The sequence below is a fragment of the Buteo buteo genome, chromosome 26 (genome assembly GCF_964188355.1).
Source record: "Buteo buteo chromosome 26, bButBut1.hap1.1, whole genome shotgun sequence".
NCBI lineage: Eukaryota > Metazoa > Chordata > Aves > Accipitriformes > Accipitridae > Buteo > Buteo buteo.
The window spans coordinates 2,355,008-2,371,825 of record NC_134196.1 but is presented as its reverse complement, the minus strand read 5'-3'; the positions used below and the strand labels follow the sequence as shown (position 1 = coordinate 2,371,825).

At 35.5% G+C, this 16,818-nt stretch overlaps 1 protein-coding gene across 2 annotated transcripts in view; it reads right to left on the bottom strand.

The window, feature by feature from the left end:
* Positions 1 to 16,818, bottom strand: part of ANKS1B (ankyrin repeat and sterile alpha motif domain containing 1B) — a 422,725-nt gene that overhangs the window by 364,601 nt on the left and 41,306 nt on the right. For both annotated transcript variants that reach the window (XM_075058028.1, XM_075058030.1), the window contains exons 2-3: positions 12,267 to 12,347; positions 7,917 to 8,073 (exon numbers count right to left, since the gene is read on the bottom strand). In XM_075058028.1, the coding sequence (XP_074914129.1) occupies positions 7,917 to 8,073; positions 12,267 to 12,347 (238 nt within the window). The remainder of the gene's footprint in view (positions 1 to 7,916; positions 8,074 to 12,266; positions 12,348 to 16,818) is intronic.

Here is a 16,818-nt window from a genome sequence, read left to right as displayed (position 1 = left end):
AAATCACAAGCATAGTTTATTAGAATTTATTTTTAGATTTTCAATATTTTGTGGACAGAACTGCATAGATGAACAGGCAACTGCAGTCTAATTTTGTGTACAATTACCACAATTAAGTATGAAAATCAGATAATTGCACATAAAATGGCCAATTATGGTAATTTGTGCCTACAGTTGCTGTATTTACATATCCATGGGAAATAGTTACACAAAGAAATTAGATGTATAACTATATCAACATTCTGTGAGGTAAATAGCAAAATACACATTTACTATACAATTGTCAAACAGATATATCTATCTATCCAGTAACTGCTTATGTTTGAATTTTTTCAAGCATTTCTGGATATTATATAAAGTATCTGTAATCTTGTGACAACATTCTAATATTGGAGTTTAAAAGTATTCTGATTAAATTTTCAGACATAAAAATTAAATTGGCTATGGCCTTTTTCTCAAAATGTAGTGACTAGCCAAAATTTCAGCCACATGTAGACACACAAAGACCAACCAGTCCAAATCACTGCTGCTGCTGCACAGCAAACCGAAATTTGCTCCGTCTAAATAAAGAATACCCAGCTGAATTTTCATGCAAGGGCATATTTACAGAAAAGTATATTTTAAAACAGCATGGTGCATAAAAGCATCTGTAAATCTGAAAAAAATGTTATTATTTTCAAATGAACATTGTTGAACATTTTTGTATGGTTTGTTTGTTTCCATTTGCCAAATTAAAGCTACATTTTGGTTAATGACAAATTAAACTGATTCAAAATTTAAAAGAACTAGGTATCACTGAAATAAAATAGAAGAATACAACCTGGACAAACATGATAATTAAATTACCTACACATATGCAGTCATAACAGGCATTGTATATATTGTGTTATTAGAGCTGAGAGGTATTGCCTAATTAAAACTTAATAATACAACATCCTTCCCTCTTTAAAATGTAAATTAATCAACTCAATTCGGGTATAAAAGACAGAATGATTTTTCACTTTCAGAGACAGAATTAAAACTTGTTTAACTGCCCTCTAAATTTATCTGCCTTGACAATTTAGTACTACTTACATAAATTAAATCACCTTGGAAGCAAGAGGTTTTACTGAGGAGAGAGGATAGTTTTTAAGTAGGTTTTGACAGAGTCTGCCATCTTCAAATTTAGGAAAGGAGGGAATGCCTACCAGATAGACACAGTTGGTTCAGCATTCCCAGGGAGACCCCTAAGATGGAGGAGGCTATGATAGTGTATTTTCTGGACTGGAAGAAAATTATCTTCCTCTTACCCCTCACGGCAAGATGGACATGGATAGCTCAGTGTTGTGAACTTCCTCCTTAAGGCATTTATTTATAGAAAACATACAGTAAGAATAACCACCGCCCCCCCAACATATGATGATATTTTAAGAGTTGAAGTTATGTGATTTCCTAGCTCCCCAAAATGCTGTTACTTCTGACTTGTCTTTTGTGTGGACAAAGCTGACCCGGGTGTAACTCTGTTGATTTTAAGGTACTGTTTGTCCTCATATCTCTAAAATAGCCTATTATTTTGAAGAAATATTTGAAAGACATGAAAAAATATTCTTGAATAAATGAGTAATGATTTAGTACTATTGCCTACGTTTTCAGTCCCAAATGTAAACAGTTGTTTCTGGAGTACAGAAAGTTTATGTGCTAACATTCATTGCAGTGAGCAGTGAACCTGCTATGAAAATACAAATGTCTGCGTGCAAGTTACCATTATGTAACTAGATCTCCAAATCTGATATCCAAGGGCTAAATAATGCATCTAGTGCTGAAGAAAAAGACTAGAATGCTTTTAAAAATTTCAGATACTTCATTACATGTTAGTAACTACAAAATAGACCCCAAGACTGAATGAGTCAAGAAAAAGAAAGATCTAGAAATCAGAACCAAGTAAGACAAAAAATGTAAGACCAATATTATGCAAAAATTAGTATAAAACAGAAGTCCCCAGTATTCATAATTAATAATATTTTAACCAAGTAGTTGTTCATATGGCCCAGTGGACCTCTTTCAGAAATAAGGAAGGCATCTTATGATTCAGCTTTAAACTTTTTGTAGTTTTCTTCTTCTTTGTTACATGGATCTCTTCATGGGCATGGTCCTGACATTTCCTAGCCTTTCCCTGAATCTGTTCTCTTCCACACACAGCCAGAACTCAGACTTCTGTTGCTGCGAACTGAATTCTGCCTGCACAGCATTGCATCTGCTCAGTATTGCAGGCTGTACGACATCATTTAGCTACTAAGAATGCGTGCCACTGCAAAATGTAGAACGTATCTTAAGGTCTATTCATTAGAGGACAGATTACCAAATACGTTATAGAAACAATTATTGTAGCTTGGCAGTCTGATAGAGGTACAGGAGATACCAAGGGAATGAATGGCTCTCATGAATATTATATAGGTCCTTGTGAAGCCACTGTTAAACAGTGGGTATATTTAGGACTTTTACTGCATAGTTGTGTACTTCTTTATTTTTGCCAAGGAAATTTTAAAGCTCCTAAAGTCCATGCAAATGCTGTATAAGCAATAACAACTCTCAAGTAGTGATTTTACAGACCTTTCCAAAGAATGCTCAACTCCTTTATTATCTAAGCATTTTGATGATAAACGTGAAAAGGGAGACTTGCTAAATCACTGAGCCATTTCTTTGTCATGTAATCCCAATGTCAAGTTACTGAACAAGACTTTTTTTATGAAAAGCTTTGTGCTATTGCCTCACTTATGAAAGAATAATTTACGTTAAAGAAGGATGGAGCAATGGGAGAGTTTGAAAAAGTCTATCTATATACTCAATATACTCAAGAATAGTTAACTAGAGAGGAAAAAAAGATACAAAAATAAGGCTTTAATAATTAAAGAATTAAATAGACAAAAAAATAAACAATATATCCAAGACAGAGAAAGGAATGATCTCAGGATGGTCTTACTTCATCTATTCATGCTACCCTGCTCCATTTCTATTTTTATCTTCTCAGTGCAGTTTAAGCCTCTGTATTCTACTGCCTAATGAACATTCCAGTAATGAGTGGTGTCCCCCTAGGGTCTGTACTGGGACCAATACTATTTAATATGATCATCAATGACACGGACAGAGGGACTGAGCGCACCCTCAGCAAGTTTGCCGACAACACCAAGCTGTGTGGTGCGGTCGACACGCTGGAGGGAAGGGATGCCATCCAGAGGGACCTGGACTTGAGAGTCCAGGCTTGAGAGGTGGGCCTGTGAGAACCTCCTGAAGTTCAACAAGGCCAAGTGCAAGGTCCTGCACATGGCTTGGGGCAATCCCAAGCACAAATACAGGCTGGGCGATGAGTTGGTTGAGAGCAGCCCTGAGGAGAAGGACTTGGGGGTATTAGTGGATGAAAAACCAAGTATGACCCAGCAATGCACGCTTGCAGCGCAGAAAGCCAATTGTATTCTGTGCTGCATCACAAGAATCGTGACCAGCAGGTCGAGGGAGGTGATTCTGCCGCTCTACTCCACTCTGGTGAGACCCCACCTGCAGTAATGCATCCAGCTCTGGGGTCACCAGCACAAGACAGTCATGGACCTGTTGGAGCGATTCCAGAGGAGGGCCATGAAAATGGTCAGAGGACTGGAACACTTCTGCTACGAGGACAGGCTGAGAAAGTTGGGGTTGTTCAGCCTGGAGGCCCCTTCTGACCCACCATTTTATGATTCTATGATTTTATGATTCCATGAACATGTTCTAATGAATATCTTTACCATACAAGAACAATATGATGACAAATAAAGATGTCATTGTCCCATAATTTAGAGAATACTTGGATTTAGATAGTGATATTTTTTCAAAAAAGACATTTTTTGTAAAAGGTATTGGGAAAAATTCTGCTGCAAATTACCTAGTGTGAATCAAAATCAAATCTACTGACTTCCCATTGAAATTCACCTTTACTTATATGGAAACAAAATTAAAAAGTAATTCTGTAATTTGTTTAACTACTTTGAATAAATGTTTTCTTCAAATTTATTGCTGCAATCAGCTCAAATAAAAAAGATTTCTTCTGCATATTTTTTTCTTCTAAAAAGACTATAATAAGAGTTGCAAGGGAAATTCTGAAATTCATCCACATAGTCTCTAATTTAAGGGGATGGGGTGAACATTAAATGCAGAACTTGAAAATTATTGGTTTTGCAGGCTACTTTGGAACTCAGTTGAACTTCTGGAACTCCCTGAGATGTCACTGAGAGAAGCATATAAAGTCTGTGCTTCATTTTGACGATTTGGGGAAGTCAGTAAATGTTAGATGTTTTTACAATATGTATTTACATATTATGAATGCATGCTGAACTCTTTTCCTTCACATTTCAGAAGAAGTGTCAAACAGCATTAAGGAAATGTGAGTGGTTTTCATGACAATTAGAATTTGATGCACAGGCAAATTCTACAGTATATTAAATACATAAATGTAAGGAAAAAGATGTGCTATATGCATAAAGAAAAGCAGGCAGAATCACAAAACAGAGAACATCACTGAGAAATTTCAGAAGTGTTCACATTTTTTCCTCTAAATTTTTCACTACACATATTCTGTATATATATATAAAAAATGTATTTTGAACTGGTATTCCTCATGCCATTCACCTTTCTTGCATGTGATTTCCTGCATTAATACGAAACACTACATATTGACCTATATGTGGCTGTTAGTTATTATTTATTTTTTCATAGATTAGGATTTCTTATCAATTATGTAATTTTATGATGAGAGTTGCCATAATAAATGTTTGCGCCACCCAGATGCCTTTACATAAACAAACGTGTAAGTAGTTTGACTGTTAACAGCACAGCTTTATATTATATTTGGTATTACTAACAAATCTTGATTTCATACTACCGACTTGATCTTCATTCAGTTCATAATTTACATATTTTCAAGTCTTCATCAATGAATTTTAAACACATTTTGTAATTTCACCATATTTTGTTATTTAAAACATACATCATGCATGTCAACTAAGACTCCTGTATTAACATAATTATTATGCTGTAACCATGTTCTGTGTGTAGAGTTGCCAGTCTACATTCCACCACCCCCATAAAATAATTGTCATTTAACTGTTTGCCTCTTCACTGTTTTTTTCAATTTTATGTAATAGGAACAGTAGGGGGCATTCAGAGCTTTAGATGCTGGATATGGCTGGATATGATCTTATGATGTTAGTTAACTGCATTTTAAATGTGTAGAATGCAGTTCAATTAATTTACAGTATACCATATTAAATCCATTAATTCATGTAATATACATTTATGCACTGTGAGCTTCTCATTTACTTCTTTGTTGTGGTGTTCATTATTTTCACTTAAGTTTTCAGAATCATTTCTTTTACATAGAATTTTAATAAAATAGATGAAAAGCAAAGATATATGAAAAATTAGTTGCAACAACTTTTAAATAATGAGCAAAATTATTTTCTTAAACTGAAAGCACATACATTCTTAATGTGATCCTTACCAAAAAAAAACAGGAAAAAAAGTCTTACTTGAGTATATTACTTGCAGTGGTGAAAAAGTGAAAAATGGCTATCCTTCTCCCCAACTCCCAGAAGAAAAAACAAGGAAGAAAAATAGCCCAGGATTTCTTATAAGCTGTAGCTTCAGCTCCACAGATCTGAGAGAAACTGAGAGCTCTGAGGAGCCACCTGCCCTACAGAGCCTTTCAGCAAATAAGCAAAAGCCTCAGAAGCCTACAGACTCATAAGAATGTACAACAGGTATTAGGGTGAGGATGCCACTCTGGAGTTATTTGAGGATATGTGGGTGGAGATGGCTTTATATCAACATGGCATTTCCCTCATTGCATGACATGAATAATATTCTCCTGAGTAGAGTGCTAAGTAGCAGGGGGAAAGTCGGTGCCAGGAAAGCGGTCCACATACTAAAGGTGGCCGTTGTCTAGAGTGGAACACCAGGGCATTTACAAGGTCAGAAGGACTGTGTACGCTTAATTTCGAAGTTTAATATGATCAAGATTCCTTTAAGAGACTTAAGGTCCAACATTTCTTGTGAGGACTGCTCACACATTTTCCATTATAAAGTTTTGGGGCAAAATCCATAAACAGCAGGAGATCTGATGACAAGACCTTTTTTGAGTCAGTGGGGTATAGAATCAGATGTATCCCTGCTCACTTGCTCCAGTGATCAAACCAGAGAGACTGGACAGCACACCTAATCAAGCTCCAGAATATTCTAGAAGTTTGGATGTATATGTGGGATTGGGGAGAAGTAGGTTCGAATTTACATTTCTCTTTCTGATCTTACTGAAATACATCTTTCACTATCCCTCTCTCTCTGAAGTTCCTGCATAGCTTCCAGTTTTCTGTCAGTAAGTATAAGGAATCTCTTCAAGCAAATGGATAACATGCAATCAGAAAGTTGATTTTTTTATTTTGTAGCAGAAATAAAACTGAAAAAAACCCCTTCCCCTTGACAAAAGTTTATCCCACAGTTCAACTGGTTTCTTCCCATATGCAACAGCTGATGACAATGAGAAACGCGGAGAAACTCCTAATCTGCAACTCAAACCACAGAATGACTAATTTTGGGTTTTGTGGTTTTTTTCTTGGATTAGTCAAGAGTATTATAGGATTTCCCAGAAGACTGTCACATGGGAGTATTTTATTACTTTATTTTCCTATATTCCATGCACTAATATTTGATATTCATATCATAGTTATTGTATGGATTCCAATGGCTAAGTGTATAACCTTAAATATCAAATAGATTACTCAAGCAATGGCATCTCACACTGATTAAGTGTTTGCAATTTAGGTCTAACATTTCTTATTTTCTCACAGTTTGCCTTCTGGCCACACTAATGTAGACACTGAGAGTGCAGTTCATTTGTTAGACCGTGCTTTGCCATTGCGATGCTGTAGGGTACCCTACCTGGAGTCCCTCACCCACTCCACAAGGACACGGAAATTCTAAGCATCCTCTGTCAAACCTTCAGGGCCGTGCAGATGTCTCACTTACTGCGGGGCCTTAGAACATACTGGATTTCTGGTTTTGGGCAAATGAATCCTGAATAACCCTGTTGGCTCCTGCGATTACACTGACTAGACCTCTGTGGAATAAAACGGTGCATATACTAAAATTTAGGTCTGAATCTGGAGCTGAGTCCCACCTTTACATTCCAATAATTTCCTGATTACCCTGGCAAATTCAACAGCTTATGGTTACTACTCATATTTCACAGCCTACTTCCAGTCCTCAAGCAGTTCAGCTCACTATAGATGGTGTCAGATTTTAATCAACTTCTATTTCTAAATACTAACCCTACGAATCGGCCATATAAGAATATACAGAATGAAAACAGAAGGTGTGCCATATGTTTGAAAACAGAATGCAACATACTTATCCTGCCCTTACTCTCATAATTTTTCCCTAGTATTTACATGTCCTTTCTGCTGCACACGCATACATGCAGTCCATCTGGTTTGTCATTTATCTCTGCATATCAGTTCATTTACAATACACTCAAAATATACCAAGAATATTAATTTTATCTCAAAGTTTTTCAGGAATTTAATATCTAATAAAGTAAAAAAGACACAGTTTATGCAAATTTACATCAATATATATAAGATGCATAGTTAGAGTATGTCTTCATATGATTTTCCAGAAATAAGCAGAAGGTTTTTTTCATACTTTTTAAATCTAATATCCTTTAGGTCAGTGCCCATCCAGAAGAAAGATATCTGGTATGCTTATATTGGAAGATTTTATCAGTCTTGGAGAAGAAATTACTGAAACAATGGAAAATAGATTTTTTTTTTTAACTTGGCTATAAATTTGCCAGACCTAAAGAATATGTGCTGCTCTTTTCTGATGATGTATACAAATATTTTTTATCACTTCACCTGTTCATTCACTCTGGAGTGTGATGGCCCATGATGGATGAGAATCTTCACAATGTCTACATCTCCTCTCCAAGCAGCCAAGTGAATAGGAAAATAACCTTTATTATCTGCCACATTAGTTGATGCTTCATACTGAAGTAATTTGAGAACTATATCCCTGGAAAACAGGAAGTAGATCTAAAAATTGACAGGAAGCTTATTTTATTAAGTTTTTCATGAACATACATATTACCAAATTTTTTACCCTGAATAACAGAAAAAAACCCCTGTATTTCAAGTGAAACAGCTACAAAAATGAAGACCAATCATTTCTAAGAATGAAACAGATAGTAAAACATAGCCAAAATGTTATTAATTTTAATGGTTCTTACTTCTTATGAATACCCATCAACAATATTATCATCAGTTCTCTGAGTCTGTTTCTTGCAACAGCATCACCTGGCCACGGAATCATTTTTAGAATTTGCCAGTCCAGGCCATGTGCATGTCCCTCAAGACAAACCTTCCAGGCACTAAAGGCAGAGAAGTACTCCTGTCCCCATCATTGCTGGGTTCTGGAGGCAGGAAAACAAGAGGGTAGCTTTATGGACACGGTTCCTGCAGTAAGGCTTAAGTCACAGTTTTTCTTCTTGTTTAAGGCATTATCTCAAAGATGGAGGAACCAATTTAATCATGATCTAGTTAGATATATACTATCTTCTATGGAATAACTGCTTCTCTTTTCATTTCCCACATCCAGCTGCCTGAAAGCAGTGAGAAAAAAAGTGACTTTTATTATTTTAATTCTTATTATATTCCTTTCAGTATTTTCAGTGTGGCTTATCATACATTAAATGAAAGATTAGTATAAGCTGGTATATTGCATCCCTGATTTTTAAGCAGTCTCCTGTACTTAACTTCAAAAGTTAAATGCAAAAATCAGCTGTGTGGTATGATCATGTTATCAAGTATGTCAGAAAGTAAATAAATTCTGCCTTATCTCTCCATTTGTAATCTCATAGTTTGACACAGTCAGGCCTCATTAGTTATTAAGTTAATAGTATCTATGATCCAGTGTGGGCAGTTCTACACATATTTTTGCTGAATATGGAAACACTGGCTCTTACTGATTTGGCTCAAAAACTTGGGTGGGGGAGGTGGGGAGAGGGAGCTCAATGCAGCTTACATTATGACTAAAAATGAAGCCCTTGACTACAAATTAAGACAGAAGGTAAATCCCGAGGCAATTCTTCTCCCAACCTTGATGGAACCTTATTTAATTGCCTATTGAGAGAAAAACGTGGCAAGTAAGAGTGAATATATCCAGGTCAAAAGAAACTCCAAGTTGTCTTCAAAAGAAATCATAGAGATACCACATCTAAGCTTTGAGGGAGACTTTAAGCTGGGCTTTGCTTACTCCTGCCAAGGTCAAATAACATGAAAACAACCAAGAAAGAGCAGCTCCACTACAGGAAGACTTTTGCTACACAGAAAGTTCCAGAAAAGTGACATCCAAGAGAAACTTTTTAGTACAGATAAGGTTTGAGAGACTTCTCATGTAATTAATAGTTGGTCTTGCAGTAGATGGTCTAATGAAGGCTAGAGATACGGAGTAGTTTGAAAGGAACACAAATCAAAGGAAACAGAAATAGAACTAAGTGGGAGAAAACCAGCAAAAACCCCTCCACAACTAAAATCTATAGATAATGATATACAGCAACTATTGGGAAGAATCTGTTGCAAGATCCAAGCTACAAAATAGAACCTAGGTCTCCTTCATCCTTCAAGAATGCCCTGACCCATCTCACTTCTCTAGGGTGAGTCTTTTTTAGCGTGCTGTCAGAACTGTTTCATTTTGTAGAAATAAATTTCAGAGAGGAGAAGACTGAGTCCTTAGCCCAGTAACATTACCGGGCTAAGTAAAATTACTTAGGGAGAGTGAGATTCAAGTGCCTGCCCCAGATATAATTTAATTACTTATATAAAGCAGAATAGTTTCAAAAGTAAAGAGAACTATCCCAAAATAACCAAGGAGAAGGGAATTCATCACGTACATACAATGATCAAGCAGAGACTTGAACACTGGTGTCCAACAAGTATCCCAGCCACAAATTATTGGTTGGGTCATTAAGTCTTATGTTCTCACTTTTCCTGAAAACCTTTGAAATCTCTCAAGTTCATCCTAATGTAAAGTGTGAAAAATTAAACCCCCAAAAGTTTTCAAAGGACAAGAACTTCTCCTCAGTGGGAAGGCTCCTGCATCAAAAGACTGTACCCAATATTGATTTTGAATATCAAGTTTTAAATCTGAAACAGAGTGTAAAGGTATTTATTTGTTATTTGTGGTGACTAATGAAGTTACAAACACCAGGTGTCTGTCCAATTCCTTTGCTGACAGTGCTACTGTTGCAGCAGGATCAGTATGGGGGCTTGGATAGCAGGTCCTGAACCATCATGATTTATCATGAAATACCTCATGATGTATTTCATTACTTTAATATAACAAGCTATAAATGTGATGTCAGTAACTGCTACTTACCCTGCTGTGTGAGGGTAAGGTGTCAGAGCAGCCAGTGGCCACTACGACCTTTTCAAAAGCTGCAGTTATATGGCTTCTGTACATAAGTTCACATCTTGAAGTTCTCTCTGGCTTCAGCAGAAGTTTGGCCAACACTGTGTCTGAAAACACTCTCTGGCTTTTGTATGTTTTGGGATTTTTTAGTTTATATTGCTAGGATTCACTTGACATCTCTGATTGATAGATTCAGGGTTGATACAGCAACATTTTTACTTTGCTGGGTAACTATTGGTTTATAGTCAGTATTAAACATACTAAAACCAGTTTTCGTCTATTTAAAACCAGCAATCTTTGCAAGCTAAGGCTTAGGCTTTTGTCAATCAAAAATATGCAATGGCAAAGGAAACAATCCATAAACTATAAACAAGAGAAATGTGATTTTCTCCCTTTTTAAAAAAGGCTGAGTTTAATAGACCATATTAAGTGCTTAGACCTAATTCCATGGAGGTAAAATATATTAATGGATGATTCTGAATCCTGCTACAGAACTGAAATTTTGGAAAATGCACAATATCTAGTTTAACAGTATTTTAACTTCATTTATTTATTCAGAAATTGAATATCCTATATTCACCAAGGGATTAATCTTGTCTAAAGAAAATATGCAGGTTTCTAGAATACAATCAAAGATACATCCTAAAGTTTTAATTTTTCCAAGAACGAATACAAAAATTGTGAAATGAGTAAACAAAACATATAATTATTATGGATTCATATGTTATCTTATGGACAGTCCAAAATCACATTAAAGCCAGTGCAAATCACTCTTAAATTCAGTTGGGTTTTGATCAGTTTCTTATCTCCCACAGCAGAATAACCCAAAGCCTTACGTCAATGTTTTCTTTAGTGAAAATCCAGTCAGTGTTAACATGGTCAGTTTATGAACAGGATAGCTGGACTGCATGAAGTGGGGCAGCTCTTACCTCGGTTACAGTGGGGTCCATCCCACTAGAACTTTAGAGACCTCATTAAAATCTTTCTTTCTTGTTCTGCCTTAATAACACCATGCAGTTGGCAGCATAATACAATGGAGGTAACATGTAGCAAGGGACAACATGTAATAACAGAGGTAACACAGAACAAATTACCAGGTGTAATAACAAAATATGTAGCAAGTTTCCACATTTTTTCACTGACAGGTCAATGCCTTAAAGCGCTCGCCCGCACTGGTATGCCTGGGCAGTCAGTACCCCTCCGTGGGGATTTTGCAGGCTTTCCCCAAGCTTGGTGAGACATGCATGTGGTAACTTGGATGGATGGCAGGGAGGGAAAAGCTACAAGGTCCCATACAAGGTAATAGCCATTTTTTTCCGCCTTCAAGTGCATAATTACTAAATATTCTTATTGTGCTACTTTTACTTTGATAATGATTAATCTATACTGTTCTTTTGTTTCACAGTATTGCTTCCTTAAACATTCAACGCACTATACGTGTGTACGTACACACACAAGTATACTACAAAATTTTCTGTTGCAATTTCCCACCAGCTAAAAAGCACTAGAGACACCATTAGCAGTAACAACCATAAATTTACTCAAAATTGAGGAAGAATTTAGAAGAACCAGTACAGAATCAATAGCTTCTAAACTGCATTTCCCATTTGTCTTTACTACATGCTGATATCAATGACAGTATAGAAAATTCTTATATTAATATATCCCATGGGAAATAAGATTATTTTAGTAAGTCAGGGTTTGTCAATTTTCTGTGAAAATCTCAGTGCTATGCTACATATTTTTAAGTTATGCAGTTAAATACCATTCTACATAAAAACTAAATGTGAGGCACTTACTTGTGTCCATTTAAAGCTGCATGATGTAAAGCAGTATAACCTGAACTGTCTGTGCAGTTTATATTTGGTCCTCGCCAGATGCTGCAAATAAAGCACAATTGTAAAGTTAATTTTTTGGCTTGGCAAGTACAGCAATGTCAGAAATCTGATGTATAAATAATCTGAAGATCTCTGCAACACATATGATTAAACCTTAAGAGACAATTTATCCTGAAAAGAACTTAAAATAGCAAATGTCATGTTGATATCAATATAATTTATTTATAAAAATAATTTTACACATTCATCTTTATGGCAGTCATGAACTTTACGTAGGGTAGTCTCAAAGACTAATAACTATTCTGTCATTTCAATTAGATCTGTTCTCCCAGTATTACTCTGGTAATTACACTGAGGATATAATCTGATTTTGCACTACTTTTTTCACAGGTATATATTCATGGAGTTTAGGTCAGTTAGTCTAGATTCATACAAACATAAGATTAGTAAGAACCAATCATATCCTTTAAAGGGACAGAAAATTTATTCTTTTTACTTGGCCTGATATTTTAGCTCCCATTTTAACCAACTATATTTTAAAATAAATTACTTATATATAAAACAAAAGTTTAATAAACAGTGTTTCTTTTTTGTTATCTTTCTGTGTTTTACAGCCCTTATTTTACAGTTAGCTTCATTATACATCCTGTGTAACCAGTTTCACAATCTATTATGGACTCTTCACAAAACAGTAAAGTAGATTTTTTGTTTCAAAGTAGAAAAATGAGACTGCTAATCTACCACTTCTCACTGCCCCCCCTGCCCCCCGCAAAAAAAACCCAAAACAACAACAAACTCAAACCCTGGAAATGGGATACCAGAGGCACATTGAGTACCAGCAGGTTTTTCTTCTAACTGACTACATTTGAAGCTGACTGTATCATTTGTGGAAACAATTTTTTTTATTCCGTAACACAGTTTTCAACCATTAGTATTACAACAAGATTATGAGTCCTGAATTACAGTTTGTTTTCTTTGGCTTCTAATACAGTGTTAAACAGTCATTGGCAAGCCATATTTTCCTTTCACTTCATACCTTGGAATCAAGTGCTGCAGTTTAAAGAAAATAATCTGAAGCTAATAGGTAAAAAGAATTTTTCATACTCACATTTTTCATGATCTACATCAATAAAATGACATGTCATGCTTAACATACGCTTTTTAAGAATTCTTTACTACTGAATCTGTATTTTATTACCTATGGAATACTGACATTGTAGACTGGTGTCTTTTTCATTGTGTGTGTTTGAATGATTAATTAGCTCATAAATTTAAGCAGTAGTTTTCCCATAAGTAATACTGCATGCATACAGAATTATTTCTCTGATACATTGTGTTCTGCAGCGAGTATAATTCTACATAGTGCTGGGTACCTCACCTCTCCCTGCAATTTAATTTCTTGGAAGAACAGGACTGAAATATTTTCTTGGGTGCAAAGAAGCAAAAAATGAAGTATTTTTTTTTTTAATCTGCTCAGAAGTCTACAGATGTTCTTTTCCACAGAAGGCAACTTCCAGCTAGGAAAGGCACTCTAATCTTTCCAATTAAAAGAAATTATTTTAACTTCATGAAGTAGTAAAAATTGAGTCCTTGAAACGATAGCTCCTCCATAATTGTCAGATGTTATTTACATGGCAGATAGGATGTCTTTATCTATTGGAAGGAAAGAAGTCCTCATCTATCGACATTCTATAATCTCTTTTATACTTTTGCACAATACTTTGTTAGTTATTTTCTTATTTATTGGATTCTACTTTCTTCCTTTGATTTGCATCAGCTTATAGGAGAATGAAGCAGAAAAAGGAAAAGTGGTATAGAAAGTCGTTTTTTAAATATTAAACTAAGCACATAAGTGACCGGAATATTAATTTACTTGGTTTTGCTTGCTTTGGCTTACAGTTGTTAGGATTTGCCTGTTGGTTGTTTTTTCAAAAAGCAAGGGATCCATGAGTTCATCTATTATTCATGATGCATTAGGCCTTTAAAAAAATTAAAAAAAAAAAACATCACAGAAACCCAACCAAAACCTAGTTCTTTTCTCCCCTAATTTTCTCCTTTAATCTAGGCACTCTTTAATGCATTGTTGTACTTCCTGACTCTGGTCTTGTGAAATACTTTTCAACTGAAACTACATGGATATTTTTTTCCTACAAACTGAAACTTTATTAATGAGTGTATAAATGCATCTATGTGAAGCTCCTCAGGACACTCACGTTGGGAGACAAAGGACAAAGGAGTGTGAGTAAATCCTGCTGACTCAGAGAGATGAGACAGGATGCACAGACTAATCGCTGTCAGCTCCCAAACGGTATAGAAAGACACGCTCAAAATCAGAACTCAGCTAGCAAACAAAAGAACACAGCAGACACGAGCAGGGCTTGGCTGCAGGCATCTCTTTTCCCTTGGGCCAGTGCAGAAATCCCCTCCTAGGAGGTCTTGCATTGCTACAGTATTGCAACACTATTTCCTACAAAATGAACTGCAGGTTCACTATATACACTGGATATTTATGCTTTAATAACTGACAATCAAATTCAAATTGGGCAGTCTGTGACTAGAAATTCTTACACCCTAAAACTCCCAGCTGTGGTGAATAGTTCACCTAAAGCTTTTCTCTTGTAATCACAATAGAGCAAGGCAAAAGTCTAGTGGTGTATTAACGCCGTAAAAAGCAGCTGACTTCAAAGAAAAGTGGGGTGGAGAAAGAGAGAAAGCCTAAAGAGCCTTTCTTTGGCATCACAAACATATACAATATATGAGGAATTATCATATTGATTTATCTGTGTATTAAAACACTTGAACAGTTACTGTGAAAGCAACACTGAGAACCTGGAACAAAACAAATTACCATTCAACCACCAGAAAAAGATATTTGTTGACAGAAGATTAGCAGCTCTTTAAATTACTGTTAATATTGAATTTTCTCAAAAATGTTTCTCCTAATTTTTTGACGTAGTCAATAATCAAGCTTCTTAATTTTACATGCATTAGTAAGTTAGGAATTTTTTTTCCTATGTACATCAGTAAATTAAGAAAACCTTTCTATGACTTAATGAATTTTAAGAAAGTAATTGAACATACTTTTTGTGAAAAAAAGTGGTTTTCAGTCAATGATGAATTAACATCCTGAATTAAAACATGATCATCAACTAGTTTCTTCCATTATAACTTGCCAAAGTGAGGCACAAAGAAACTGATTGCCAAAAGCAGAAAGACCTTATTACAGTTTGCTTTCACTGTGGACAAAGAATATTGACCTTTTGAACTGATGTCAAATATTAATGGGAAATACTCTTTACTTGGTAAGAAAATTAACTTTTTTTCTTTTTTATGAGCTGAAGATAATTACATATAAAGAGCAGCATTTCAAAAGTGATATGAAAATGACAGACTAAAGAAAAAATGGCTAGTTGATTGATTTGTTATTTTGCTATGCTTTTCTATATATGGAAAAAAATAATTGTGAAGTGGCTGTTGTTACACACATATGAACACAAAAGCAAGGAAATCAGAAGTTAATTCAGTTAATCTTCATCACACAGGCGCACTCCCTATCAACAGGACAAGAACCATGCATACATGCACAGAATTTCCATCACAACTTTACATCTGTTTCCATCATAGTTCCCCTCTGTACATATACTTTCATTATATTATTTCATTATTATTTAATTATCCATGCACTAATATTTATGTCTTTATATGGTAGTTTTCCTGAGGTGAAAGGAAAATATTTTAGCAAAACAATGATAAGAGTCATTAAAAGCCATAAAAAGCTGCCTGATGACATCAGTGTTGATCTGTCCATTGGTTTCACTTAAACCTTATCTGATAACTGACTGGTAACTCTCTTTGGAATTTATTTCTTCTCTGAAATGAAGTGGCAAGGAAGAGGGTGACACTGTCTGGATGGAATCAGTTCCTCCAGCGGAGATGGATACAGCATGGTGGTCATGCCTGCATATTTGAGGGTCAAAACCCTGTTGAGGTCTGAGACAGGCTTAGTATATGCCTAGTCCTCAGCCCCCCCTTCCTCTCCCCACCTTCTTTCTCAGGTTTTCAATATTTTTGGAAGCTCTTCCTAGAGACCCCCTGGCTCTTCATGACTACAGAAGTAGTGAATCTCATCTTGCCACATCAGTTTTAATAGTGGGCAATCCTAAACTTTATCCTGTTTCCATTGATGTTGGTGGCAAACACCAACCAGCTCATATAAATCTAGTTTCCTTATTGTTCCATAGAATAAATATGTATTACAGGAATTTGTGTTGTTCTGAGCCAAAATCTTCCAAAATTTCTGTCTATTGTTGTTAGTCTGACAAAAACACATTGCCTAAAGTTATTAGAGCACATAGCCAGGCTCCTATATTCATTAGTGCTCTGCCTATATTCATACACATTTTCAGTCATGTAAACTGAGCTTATACAAAATACATGGACAATTTTACAGATCATTTTTGAAAATGCAAACTTTTACACAATAAGATGTATCATCGGTTATTCAGACACAAAA